The following is a 13,264-nucleotide window of genomic DNA, read 5'->3' as shown; positions in this document are numbered from 1 at the left end:
AATGTAAATAAACATATTCATATCTGAAATTTATCTCTTATTAACTATCTATATTTTCTAATATTTTTCTTATGTCGGGATATTATTAGATTTTTTGTAAAAGTATATTTCATCAATTACTAATTTAATCTTTTTTCTTTGTTTCAGTAATTATCTTCACATCAACGAAATATATCAAAGACTCCCGCCAAACTATTTGACTTCCTTTTGTTATCTTATACTCGGGTCAGTTCCTTAAACCATTTATTTTTTGATAGAATATTTAAGTTGTTTGGTTAGATAAGAAGGTAATTTATTAAAAAAAATGGATCATTTTTTCATGATTTAATTAAGTATAGATTCGTTATTGTTAATCACTAAGGAAATGAGAAACTTTAATTAGGAAAACGAAAACACATAATTATTAAGTTTAATAAAGAGAACAAATTATCTGTTTCAAGAAACAGCAGACATTTTTAAAACACCAGAATACTTGAAAAAACCAAAAAAAAAAAAGCAAGAAAGAAATCATTCCCATCGCCTGACACCTTCTACTTCCAGCTAATCATCTTTAATCTTCTCCATCTTGACAGACTTGGAACAAATTTTCTTTGAAGTCGAATTCTGATCAAGTTCATCTTTTTCTTTGCGCTTTGAGAATGGGGTTGAGGTTCCTTCAGATGAATTCTGACTGTTCTTTTCCGACACGGAAACCTTATTATAAAATCCACAAACAACATAAAATGAATAACACTAATCAAACTATATAATTACCTTAAGGATACAAACAATATAAACACTCATAGTTTTTAAATTTTTACCTCTCCACCAGACATGATTGATGAACCATCCATAACATGAGTCATGGGGTCTGAATTTGACTCGATCTGAAGAATCTTATCCCCAGAACAAACTTGTGAAACCAGAAAGACATCTGATCAATTTGTAACATTTTCAGAACCAAGAGTGATACCAAAACACAAAGATTTACCAACTAAATCTTGAATAGGTTGAGGCAAATCTGTCGGATCTTCAATCTGCATACTCAAAGAATCCATAACAAATAAAACGTTAGTGACTCAATAAAACCACCATAATTAAACCAACAAAAAAAACAAATAGATAGTTAACCTCATCATAGGAGCCATCCCAAAGTTCTTCAGCTTCACATCCGACAATGAGTTTACCAACAGAATCAAGCATAATCAGTTTGCAAGTACTTGTGTCATCTTTGACAACCATATGCAGTTTGTACCTGATCAGGAAGATTATAATGAGTTCGGCTGAACTAACAATCTTATATATTAAACATAATGGAGTACATTAAAAAGCAGGTTAAACTCACTTTGGTGCTACACTCGTGACCTTAGTATGACAAGATGTGCACCAGAACAATGGCTTCTCATTTGAAAACAAAATTCCACCTTCCTTAGATTTGAGTATCAAGGCTTTGCTCTTACAACTGTTATGGCCAAAGTAAAACCAGCTCCAATCTGTATCCATACGTTCGATTGAACATATAATCTTGCAATCCTCCTCCTAAAAGCGCAAAGTAAAGATATTTGTCAGAATTCAAAACATATATATGATAGTATATAAAATGCGGTTGGATTCAAGAACAAAACCACAGTTGCCATCATGATTTCGGAGATAGATTTCATTTCCACATTATTCCAATGAACAGTGTGGTCCTTTGTCAGACGCTTTTGTTTCTTTGCATCAGTAAGAGCAAGAGCAAACTCATCATTAGAGACCCTGAAAAATATAAAAGGACCAACAGATTAAACAATAAAAAAGTATAATGGCTATGAAAATGATCCTAATATAGTATTTATGTATTTTACCTCAGCTTTAAAGCAAGATTTTCTGGCAACTCAGGATCAAATTGGATAAGAGATGCATCAAATGCATTGGTTACTTGCACATTTCCTATAAAACATAAGTAAATTTAATAACTTTAATTTCAAATGAAAAAATATAAATCAATACACTTGAATAACATAGGTACTAATTCGTTAAGATTCTTCTAACCTTTGTAAAAACCAATTTTCGCAAATCGAATCAAGCACACCATATTAGGATCATTTGACTTTTGGAGATGCTCTTCAAGCTGTTCTGCATACTTGCCCCACAAACAACAGGTCATGCTTTGACCACTGTAATTTAAAGTCCATAATATAGAGTTAGAAACAAACTATACAAGATATAAATGATTGAAAATAATGAATAGTTAAGATTCACATACTTGATGTCAAGCAAGTGGAATTCAACTTTCTTCTTATCTTTCCCGGATACCTGGACACTTTGGACGTCACGAAGACTGATCACTTGACCAACCACATCTGAAATATGCATGTTTCATATTAGTATTTCAGTAGTTACAATAAAAATAGATTTTCATAAACTAACCGATTAGGAAAGAAGTCTTGAGTGTTCCATTTCCAATCTCTTCAAAGCTGGAGAAGCTCAGAAAGTTATCATCACACTCATAAGAACTCGGTGATATCGAAGTGTCCTCAATGATAGAGATCTTGTAGGTATGGTTTGTTGGCCGATACTGTCCCCCTGCTTGAGAGACAGAGAACGTCTCTATCAGTCGCCATTCACCAAGCCTTAACTTGCGTTGAGTACGTTGAATGTAATTCATCTTACACGAACAAAGGATTTTTGCACCCTGAAACGTAAATATATACACAAATTAGTACAATCACAAGAGAAAAAGATATTGACAATAAGTTATAAATGTATCTCACAGTTTCATCTGCGAAGATCAGCTCAAGAGTATCTCCTCCATAGTTGGTTTTCTGTCTACATGAATGAATTAACTTCACTTGGATGCACCATCCCTGTTTGTAGGGCTTGATGGCGTTTAGCAAAGAAATATTCTTATTTTTAGTCATGGGTGAAAGAAAGATTAGTTGACGTCGAAGAATGAGTTTTATGGTTGGTTTTTATAGATGGTTAAATATTTAGGGTATTGTAGAGAGTATATTCTGTAAAATCTATAATATATTGTAACCGATTTATGATTCGGTTGATTTTGTTAATATATTGTGGATATTGATATATTCTTTTATGGATGCAATAAAATTAGGATATTTTGTATTAGTTGTTATGAAAAATATATAAGATTTCGTGATTAGTTAAGGGAAATAGTAACTACTGAAATCTAACTAATACTTTGATACGTATTCTTAGAATATTTGAACTGCCAATCCTGAAGCAATTTTTTTTGAAAAAATCGTTTGGATATTTTGTTTGTCATTAATGCTGGTTTCCAAAATGTGGCTACGGTCGAGATTTTAGTGGTTATGTTTATACGGAATTTTAGTCATATTGATGTCATTTAGTTAGGCATAATAACAACCTTGATTATTAGATATTAAATATAACATTAGTTTATAGTAATAGATCCATTAGGTTCATTTTTAAAAAATCACACATGAATCGACTTATGTTTTAATATATAAGATATTAGTAGTGGATATTTTGTAAAAGATGTGGGCCATTCTGTTACATACGAGAAGATCAAAGGGAGTCATGACCGAATACTTGGTTGATATTTTGTTCGGCTCTGAAATACCGAAAACGCCCTCGTTATCAGTACCCACTATTAAACCTTCGCAAAACCCTCGTCCTTCGTCACATTTTGCTAGGGTTTTGTATCTTTCCATGGCGACGCATTCCATCTCTCGCTCCATTCTCTGCCGTCCGGCGAAATCTCTCTCCCTTCTCTTCACCCGATCCTTCGCCTCATCTGCTCCTCTCGCCAAAGCTCCGGCGACTTCGCTTTACACGTCGTCTCTGCTCACCCGATCCCGTCCCTTAGTCGCCGCCTTCCGCGGTGGACTTGTGTCTGTCAAAGGTCTTTCTTCGCAGGCTACGTCGTCTTCTCTGAACGATCCGAGTCCCAACTGGTCCAACAGGCCTCCAAAGGAGACGATTTTGCTCGATGGATGCGATTTCGAGCATTGGCTTGTGGTTGTGGATCCGCCTGAGGGAGATCCCACTAGAGATGAGATCATCGACAGCTATATCAAAACCCTAGCTCAGATCGTTGGCAGGTAAAACCTACAGATTCAAAAGTCTAGGGTTCAAGCTTTCGATGTACTGGAATCTATATGACGTGATCTGTTTACTTTATTTAGAATCATTTTTGAAACACTTATATGATATGTCTGGTTTTGAATCTTGTAGTGAAGAAGAAGCGAGGATGAAGATCTACTCTGTTTCAACTCGGTGCTACTTTGCTTTTGGAGCTCTTGTGTCTGAAGATCTCTCTCACAAGCTGAAAGGTAATATTTTTCCTTTTTTACTTCTTTTTTTTCCCCAGTTTCTATTTTTAAAGTTTGCTTTTTAAAATTTGTTTCTGTAACTCTACAGAGTTGCCAAAGGTGCGCTGGGTTCTTCCTGATTCTTACCTGGATGTGAGAAACAAAGACTACGGAGGTAAGGGGTTAGCGTGTTAGCACAAGAGAGTTCCTATGCTATTCCATTTTACTTGCTGGCTTTGAACTGTTGTTGGTCTTGTCTCTGTGGGTTAGTTAATGTTTCTTCACTGTGATTCGTTTCTTGCTTCATGCCTGTGTATTGGATATCACATTATCTTAGACTTGATTAGTGATATCAATTTTGTGACTAGTGTATTAGAGTCCGCATTGATGTTGTTTTGTTGAGAGTTTACATCTTTCTGGTGATTTTATCAGAGACTTAGCTTGATATTTTTTTTAAAATATTGGCTTTCAGGGGAACCTTTCATTGATGGGAAAGCTGTTCCTTATGACCCCAAGTACCACGAGGAATGGATAAGGAACAACGCTAGAGCCAATGAAAGAAACAGGCGCAATGACCGTCCTAAAAACTTTGATAGAAGCAGAAACTTTGAGAGGAGAAGAGAGAACATGGCTGGAGGCCCTCCTCCTCAACGTCCTCCCATGGGTGGCTCTGCACCCCCTCCACCTCCCATGGGGCAGAATTATGGACAAAGGCCTCCACCAAACTATGGAGGACCACCACCGCCACATAACAATATGGGAGGGCTGAGGCCTCCAGCAAACTACGGAGGCGCACCACCACCACCACCGAACTATGGAGGACCACCACCACCGAACTACGGAGGAACGCCACCACAAAACATGGGAGGAGCACCACCACCAAACTACGGAGGATCACCTCCACCGAACTATGGAGGAGCACCACCGCAGAACAACATGGGAGGGGGAGGTCCACCAAATGCAGGATGGTCAGGTAACAACTACCAGCAGCAGCAGGGTGGTGGAATGCAGCAGCCACAGTACCAGAACAACTATCCACCTAACCGGGATGGCAGCGGGAACCCGTACCAGGGTTAAAAGTAGCTGAAGCAGTCGTGGGTTTTCTTATAATCATGCATTCTGGACGATGTATAGATAATCTGAGGAAGAGTGAGAGTGCAATAGCAAGACTTAAAAACTCCTTTTGTCTTCAGTGTTTTATCAGTCTGGTATTTGTCTCAAGAGAATAGCTTTGAGTAACTGTGGCTTGTTTTTTTTAGTTTATATCCTAAAACCATCTTAAGAGTTCTGAATTGGTTTCACTTTAAGGCCTTGTGTTGTTAGTTCATCTAATTTCGCGTCTGATTCTGCTTCTAGCTAGATAAAAAGCTGGAATGTAGTAGTATAACTAGATCGTTGCGTCTTTGTTTGGCTCTATTTTGGGTCGAGTAAGTCTAACTTAAGGTCATGTTTAACAAATATGGATACCTTAGAAACCTTTCTAAAGAACGATTGTCTCAACATATCAATAGATGCTTCGCAGAGCAGTTGTCCTATCTGAGCTCGAAGGAAATAATTGCCAAGTGGAGGCTCCATCGTTTTATGCAATTTCAGGTGATTAAATGATGCTCAGTTGTTCCTCTCGTTGTTTGACTATATTAGCCTGTCACATTGCCTCCTCCAGAATCTCTCTGCATCTCAGCAAACATGTTAGCTCTTCAAAGTGGATATTCTGCTGAATCTCAAATTCCACGAGCTGCATAGAAGTTCTGTTATCTCGGTATGTTAATTAGATACCCAATGCCTGAATCTGAACGAGAACAGAGTGTTTTGGGCCCAAATCTGTAAATCTCAGCCTAAAACCCATGTTGAAAAATTCACCTAACACTTTAAACTACTCGCCTCTCGCATATTATCGTTTTTTCATTATTTACATTTTTTGTGTGTAAATACATCTCTGTTACACGTATATATGAGCTGCATCTCTTGGACATAAGTTGCATTTTGCACTATCAATCTTATTAAAATAGAAGTACAGATAAAAAAAACTCTAAGATTTTCTACTTATTTACAATGGCATGCCACTGAAATTATTAATAACTTAAATTTTACGGTTTTTTGTTTTTTCCTCTTTAATTAATGAATTTTCAAAATAAAATTCTAACTAAGAAATTATGGCAACAATAATTAATAAACCTAACTTTTTTTGTCTTTTCTTATTTAGTATATATATCAAGATTCTCTAGAATTTCGTAATTAAATACATACATTGTATGGTAATTATTTTACTAATTCCATATATACACAATAATTGATTCCATATTAATTAAGCTAACTTTTCCGATTTTTTTTTCTTATTAATTCTTTACCTAGCTTTAAATAGTTAATTAAAAAAATTGTTTTGAAAGCTACATAATTTTATTTTTATTATTTATAAGTAATAACTAAAATAAAAGTCACATTAACAGAATCATTAACATAATATATATATTAATATATAAATATATTATGTTATATATTTTTTCATATAAATAATAGTCCAATGTAAATTTAGTATGATAAATGTTAAAAAGTATAAAATATATAACACCATATATATTAAATGATATATACAACAATTTTATTATAAATTATCATTAAATTTTGATCCATAAAAAAACAAAATTACTTTTATGTGGATATAATGGTCATATTCTAAAATATTGATGATACAGTTGATGATTTACAAGATAAAATAAATTACTCAATATGAAATATAAAATTGTTTATATTGAAATATTATATCAAACAATTGTTTAAAAATTACTCAATATTTATTCATATAAAAAAACAAACATTTGCGCGGATGCGCGGATCAAGCTCTAGTATATATTTATTTACAAACAGGTGAAAGTGTACTTGTTTTGTATTATCGGATCACGAGCCCTTCCGTCATTATGAGTTTTTTTTTTCCACTTCGATGAGTGAATGAATACCCATGTCAAAAGAAGTGAGAAATTGAAAGGACATTATGTTCCCTTCTCCATGTCTCACTTTTTCTTTCTTTCTTGGTTTTCCTTCTTTTCTTGTAAATAAAATTAGTTTTATGTTGAAACAAAACACTTATCATCAAACTTCAGTAAAACAATAACACTTATAATCAAATGAATCACAGAAAACAAGAAACAAAAACTCTTTTGCTTTTATTCGTATAAAGATAACTTAATGTTATTTATATATTAGAGATTCAGATATTTTCTCGAACAATTCTTTCAAATAACAATTTTTAAGTTTTTATCACAAAATAGTCCTAAAAAAAGAAGATGACTAAAATAGTTTTTTTTTATTTTAAAATTTTTAATTTTTATTTTTTATTTTTTTAAATTTGAAATCTTATCCCAAAATTCTACCCCTTAACTCTAAATTATAAGTCTATATTAGTTAACCCTAGGATAAAACACACTTTTTAACATTCAAAAAAACTTATTTTGGTCTTTTTTTTGAGGCTATCCTATGGAATTTTTCTATTTTTCTATTTTTTTTTCTTGGACTATAATCAGTGTGTATAACGTGGTCTCTAGAACGACATTAATAGATTTGAGGTAATATTGGAGGATAAACACAAAAACTTTGAAAATTATGAGTAGTAAATGAATAGAGACCCTTGGATAGTGACGAATAATATCGAACAAAACAAAACAATTTTCTGATAGCGAATGGACGAAGAAAAGGTGTTTAATATTTTATACAGAGACCAAAAAAAATGTAAAATGTAATCAAAGTTTCATGTTTTTGGAGAATAAATGTAACGTGATGACAAACGGATTTTATAGAACTGATCCAAATGGTACTATATATGGTCGATAACATACGACAATGGCAGTCAAGGGTAAAATCGTGATATTCTTTGATAATCAAAGGGTAAAGTAGGTGAAGTGTTAATTTCAGTAGAGCCATTTTTCATTTGTCGCCACGTCATCGTGATTAAGTAGCAATGTCATGTCCTACGTGCCAATCCAACGTCACGTCTGTCTTTGTCTCTCTCTTTTTTTTCCTTGATGAGTTGTATTTGTGTTATTTTCACGACATATGTTTTTTTTTTTTTTTTTTTAATGAAATGTTAAATTTATTGATCATCATGCAAAAGAATAGTTATGGACAAAATGAATCTAGAAATCCAAAATCTTTGCTTTTTGCTTCTATCTTTACCCAATACGGGCCTCAAACCCCCGCTGCATCAGTTTCGTTAGTCTTCTCTTCTCATAGTATCGAATTGACATAATCATTTGTTTTATAGTCTTCTCTATCACCTTGGCAAACTGGTTTGCTGGTCGACTCCGCTGTGTGTGTCGTCTCTCGTTACGTTCACGCCAAATGTAATAGATAGTGACTTGTAATGCTAGCCTCAGGAGAATAGAAACAAGCCTATCATGTGATGAGTGGAGAATGTGAACCAGAATCTCATTCCAGTCAGGTGATGGCGCCGGTCGGAGTAAGGAACCAATAATCTGCAACCATAAATTATATGTGTATGGGCAAGCAAAAAACAAATGGTTTCTTTATTCTTCTGGTTCTTCACAGAAAGTGCAACCCTGTATTACTCTCCAAGTTCGCATTCTAGATCCAGTAGAGAGCCGATCTTTAACAGCTAGCTAAGTTACAAAAGCATATCGTAGCACACCTTGTTTAAACCAAATCAGCTTCGCCCAGGATACCTTAGTATTTTGGCCCCGCACCATGTTCCAAGTGCTATAAGCTGAGAATTCTGATCCATACTCTACACTTTAATATAATCAAGTAATATTGTTTTTATCGTTTGATATTTTTTAAAATTATCGTCCTTCTTTTCTTTTTTCTTTTATTGCCAATTTTCGATTGCTTCGTTCTTCTTAATGCACGAAGAGCAACAATAGAACCAATAAGTTGTAGTGTACCAATACAAAGAAAAAAGAGAGCCAATAAAGTTGTAATTACATATATATATGATACTTTTTAGGTTTCAGTTTATTTGATGTTTTCTTAAAAAAATACTTTAATTACAAAATAAATTATATTTTACTATTTCTGATAAATAATTGATATTGTTTACATTAATTATGACTATTATATAATGTTATATTTTTGACTGATTGAATTAGTTTTTAATTGAAATTTATATAACCAAAACAATTTTTATAAAATTTTGGCATCTGCTCAGTATGTGTACATTAATCTAAACATCAAATAAATTAGAAAATAAAGAGTATATCGACATGGATATAATTATCTGGTAATAACAAGCGACTGTCCATTTTCAACGACGTGATTGCATCAAAATACTGGTGTACTTTGTCAAAAAAAAAATTTTGCATCACATTTTAATTTAAAACCTACCACTACAAGAAAACACATGCTTAACGACGAAAATTAACGAGGAAAAACAATCCTCGTAAATTTGCGTCGAGTTTACGACGAATTTACGTGAAAAACTAAAGTCATCGTTATTTCCTCGTAACGTAACGACAAAACTGTTTCGTCGTAAAGTGGATGTAATTTTACGAGTATTTTACGAGGAAAAACTATTTCCTCGTAAATACGACGTAAATTTTACGTGGTATTTACGAGGGAATAGTTTACGTATATTTAGCGAGGAAATTTTTGAATCCACCAACTTTATAGGTGTTACACGTTTTTTTTGCCCACCTAATTAATTTTCGTCGTAAATTCATAGCAAAATTACAACTACCAGATTCGAATTTTCCTATAAATATGGATGTTTGAACATCATTTTAAACACACCAACAACAAAAAACGTGAAAGAAAAAAAAATGGCTGGCTCCGGGAATATTTACGAGTTGCGGAAGTGGATGTATATGCATAGAGATGCTAACGGGAGAGTGACGAAAGAATACCTTGCGGGTCTGGAGACATTTATGCATCAAGCAGATTCAACACCGCTCGCCCAAGAAAGTGGTAAGATGTTCTGTCCTTGTCGGAAATGCAACAATTCGAAACTGGCAAACCGTGAAAATGTTTGGAAGCATTTAATAAATAGAGGTTTCACGGCAAATTACTATATCTGGTTTCAACATGGAGAAGGTTTTAATTATGATCAGAATGAAGCTAGTAGTAGTAATAGCAATTTTCAGGAAAAAGAACCGGTTGATCATCATTTGCATAATGAACATAGTTACCAGCAAGAGGAGATGGTAGATTATGATAGGGTTCATGATATGGTAGCTGATGCATTCGTAGCTCATGATGAAGATGAAGAACCTAATATAGATGCAAAAAAGTTTTACGAAATGTTAAACGCGGCGAATCAACCACTTTACAGTGGTTGTAGAGAAGGTCTCTCTAAATTGTCGTTAGCTGCTAGAATGATGAATATTAAAACTGATCACAATCTACCTGAAAGTTGCATGAACGAATGGGCGGACTTGTTTAAAGAGTACTTGCCGGAAGACAATGTGTCTGCTGATTCTTATTATGAGATTCAGAAACTGGTTTATAGTCTTGGGTTGCCTTCGGAGATGATAGATGTTTGCATCGACAACTGCATGATCTATTGGGGAGATGATGAGAAGCTAGAAGAATGTCGATTATGCAAGAAGCCACGATTCAAGCCGCAAGGACGAGGACGTAATAGGGTACCGTACCAAAGGATGTGGTACCTACCAATTACAGACAGATTGAAAAGATTGTATCAATCAGAGCACACTGCTGGAAAGATGAGATGGCATGCCGAGCATACTCAGACGGATGGTGAGATGACTCATCCATCAGATGCAAGAGCCTGGAAACATTTCAACAAAGTACATCCAGATTTCGCTAGCAATATCCGGAATGTGTATCTCGGATTATGCACAGATGGATTTAGTCCGTTCGGAATGTCAGGGAGACAATATTCATTGTGGCCAGTCTTTCTTACTCCATACAACCTGCCACCGGAGATGTGCATGCAACGGGAGTTACTATTCTTGACCATATTAATACCTGGTCCGAACCATCCAAAAAGGTCCCTGGATGTTTTCCTACAACCACTGATAAAAGAGTTGAAGGATTTGTGGTCAACAGGGGTGAGGACGTATGACTGTTCAACGAAGACGAATTTTACGATGCGAGCGATGCTTTTGTGGACCATAAGTGATTTCCCTGCCTATGGGATGTTGTCTGGATGGACTACACATGGGAGATTAGCTTGTCCATATTGTAATGGAACGACAGATGCGTTTCAACTGAAGAATGGTAGGAAGACAAGTTGGTTTGATTGTCACCGTCGATTTCTTCACATTGGCCATCCTTACCGAAGAAACAAGAATTTGTTTAGGCACAAAAGGGTTGTGAGAGACACTCCTCCTCCATATCTAACTGGAGAACAAATTGAAGCGCAAATCGACTACTACGGAGCTAACGAAACAGTTCGTTGGGGTGGTAATTGGCATGTCCCTCGTAATATGCCAGATTCTTACGGTGTTCATCACAACTGGCACAAGAAGAGTATATTTTGGGAGTTGCCATATTGGAAGGATCTTCTTCTGCGCCACAACCTCGATGTGATGCATATAGAGAAGAATTTCTTTGAGAACATCATGAATACAATATTGAATGTCCCAGGGAAGACAAAAGACAACATAAAATCGAGGTTGGACTTGCCGGATATTTGCTCAAGAAGCGAGTTACATATTAAAAGCAATGGACAAGTTCCCGTTCCGATATTCAGATTATCTTCAGAAAAAAAGTCGGTGTTGTTCAACTGGGTGGCATCAGAAGTGAAGTTCCCCGATGGGTATGTTTCGAATCTCTCTAGATGTGTTGAAAAGGGTCAAAAGTTCTCCGGGATGAAGAGTCATGATTGTCATGTATTTATGCAACGACTACTGCCCTTTGCATTTGCGGAGCTACTTCCAACAAACGTACATGAAGCACTTGCAGGTACGTAGTGTATTATATCACAATAATTTACAAAATAATATATGACTAACAATGTGTTTAATTTTTTTTCGAATATAAAAGGCATTGGAACATTTTTCAGGGATCTGAGCGCACACACTCTTAAAGAAGAAGTCGTGGAACAGCTTCAGGAGAACATTCCCATCTTATTGTGCAACTTGGAGAAGATATTTCCTCCCGGATTTTTTGACGTCATGGAGCATCTAGCTGTCCACCTCCCATATGAGGCATTGCTTCGTGCACCTGTACATTACGGATGGATGTATCAGTATGAGCGAGCCATGAAATATTTGAAGGGAAAAGCAAAGAACCTCGCCAAAGTTGAAGGTTCTATAATTGCTGGAAGTTTGACGGAAGAAGTTTCTCACTTCACATCGTACTACTTTGCGTCAAAAGTACGTACACGGAGAAGAGCTCCAAGAAGATATGATGATGGTGGTGTTGCGCCAACATATGCAGTTGCTGGTGTTCCAGACATCTTTAGCCAGATTGGGCGACTCGGTGGAAAGTCTAAAGAGGTTTGGTGGTCGAGTGAACAAGACGCTCATAGTGCACACACCTATATTCTACTCAATTGCGAAGATCCATTGATGCGTTATTTTGAAAGGTAACATATATTGACACTTCGAAACACATATAAGTATAATTAATTGTATAATTGCGAGAGATTCATTCCTATAAAATGTGATTTTACAGCCTATTTGTTTCTCAAGTCGAAGAAACATTTCCTGGTATATCCACAAGTGACGTAGACAAAAGGAAAGATCAACACTTCATTAAGTGGTTGCGGAATCAGGTATTAACTAAAAAAAATTTCATACATTATCTGTATTTCATTAACATTCTCTTTATTTTTTCGGGTTTTGGATTCTAGGGATTTAAACATAACACTCGTTAATTCCACGTAAGCTTAAATCGTCGTAAAGTCCTCGTATTCCAACGAGTAAATAACGACGAAGGACTCGTTAATTCCACGTAGGACTAAATCGTCGTAAATACCACGTAGGACGAATTCGTCGTAAAAACCACGTAGGATGCAATCGTCGTAAATATAACGTAATACAACGAGTAAATAACGACGAAACCTAAAAATAAATATGGGGTTTGGAATATATGAAGTA

At 35.2% G+C, this 13,264-nt stretch overlaps 2 protein-coding genes across 2 annotated transcripts; one reads left to right on the top strand and one right to left on the bottom strand.

Moving 5' to 3' along the window:
• Window positions 1-540: 540 nt before the first annotated feature.
• LOC106292287 lies at window positions 541-2,626 on the bottom strand. Its single transcript, XM_013727889.1, has 10 exons — window positions 2,389-2,626; window positions 2,225-2,321; window positions 2,011-2,135; window positions 1,824-1,908; window positions 1,605-1,734; window positions 1,325-1,518; window positions 1,111-1,234; window positions 971-1,016; window positions 801-913; window positions 541-693 (listed from the first exon to the last, which is right to left on the bottom strand). The coding sequence occupies exons 1-10, from the start codon at window positions 2,624-2,626 to the stop codon at window positions 541-543; spliced, it is 1,305 nt and encodes a 434-aa protein (XP_013583343.1).
• Window positions 2,627-3,608: 982 nt separating this feature from the next.
• Window positions 3,609-5,580, top strand: LOC106295892 (multiple organellar RNA editing factor 8, chloroplastic/mitochondrial-like). Its single transcript, XM_013731893.1, has 4 exons — window positions 3,609-4,043; window positions 4,177-4,274; window positions 4,363-4,428; window positions 4,726-5,580. Exons 1-4 carry the CDS (start codon window positions 3,652-3,654, stop codon window positions 5,328-5,330), a joined length of 1,161 nt encoding a protein of 386 aa, XP_013587347.1. The 5' UTR covers window positions 3,609-3,651; the 3' UTR covers window positions 5,331-5,580.
• The last annotated feature ends 7,684 nt before the right edge of the window (window positions 5,581-13,264 follow it).

This window comes from Brassica oleracea, chromosome C5 (genome assembly GCF_000695525.1).
Source record: "Brassica oleracea var. oleracea cultivar TO1000 chromosome C5, BOL, whole genome shotgun sequence".
NCBI classification, from domain to species: Eukaryota; Viridiplantae; Streptophyta; class Magnoliopsida; order Brassicales; family Brassicaceae; genus Brassica; species Brassica oleracea.
Note: the sequence above shows the minus strand (reverse complement) of the source record. Positions and strands in the feature narration are given on the sequence as shown.

Coding starts and splice junctions, on each gene's coding strand:
- LOC106292287 (XM_013727889.1), bottom strand. CDS start 2,626: ATGAATTACATTCAACGTACTCAACGCAAGTTAAGGCTTGGTGAATGG. Junction 1,735..1,823: donor AATCTTGCTTTAAAGCTGAG/GTAAAATACATA, acceptor TATATTTTTCAG/GGTCTCTAATGATGAGTTTG. Junction 1,017..1,110: donor GGGATGGCTCCTATGATGAG/GTTAACTATCTA, acceptor TTGAGTATGCAG/ATTGAAGATCCGACAGATTT.
- LOC106295892 (XM_013731893.1), top strand. CDS start 3,652: ATGGCGACGCATTCCATCTCTCGCTCCATTCTCTGCCGTCCGGCGAAA. Junction 4,044..4,176: donor CTAGCTCAGATCGTTGGCAG/GTAAAACCTACA, acceptor TGAATCTTGTAG/TGAAGAAGAAGCGAGGATGA. Junction 4,429..4,725: donor GAGAAACAAAGACTACGGAG/GTAAGGGGTTAG, acceptor ATTGGCTTTCAG/GGGAACCTTTCATTGATGGG.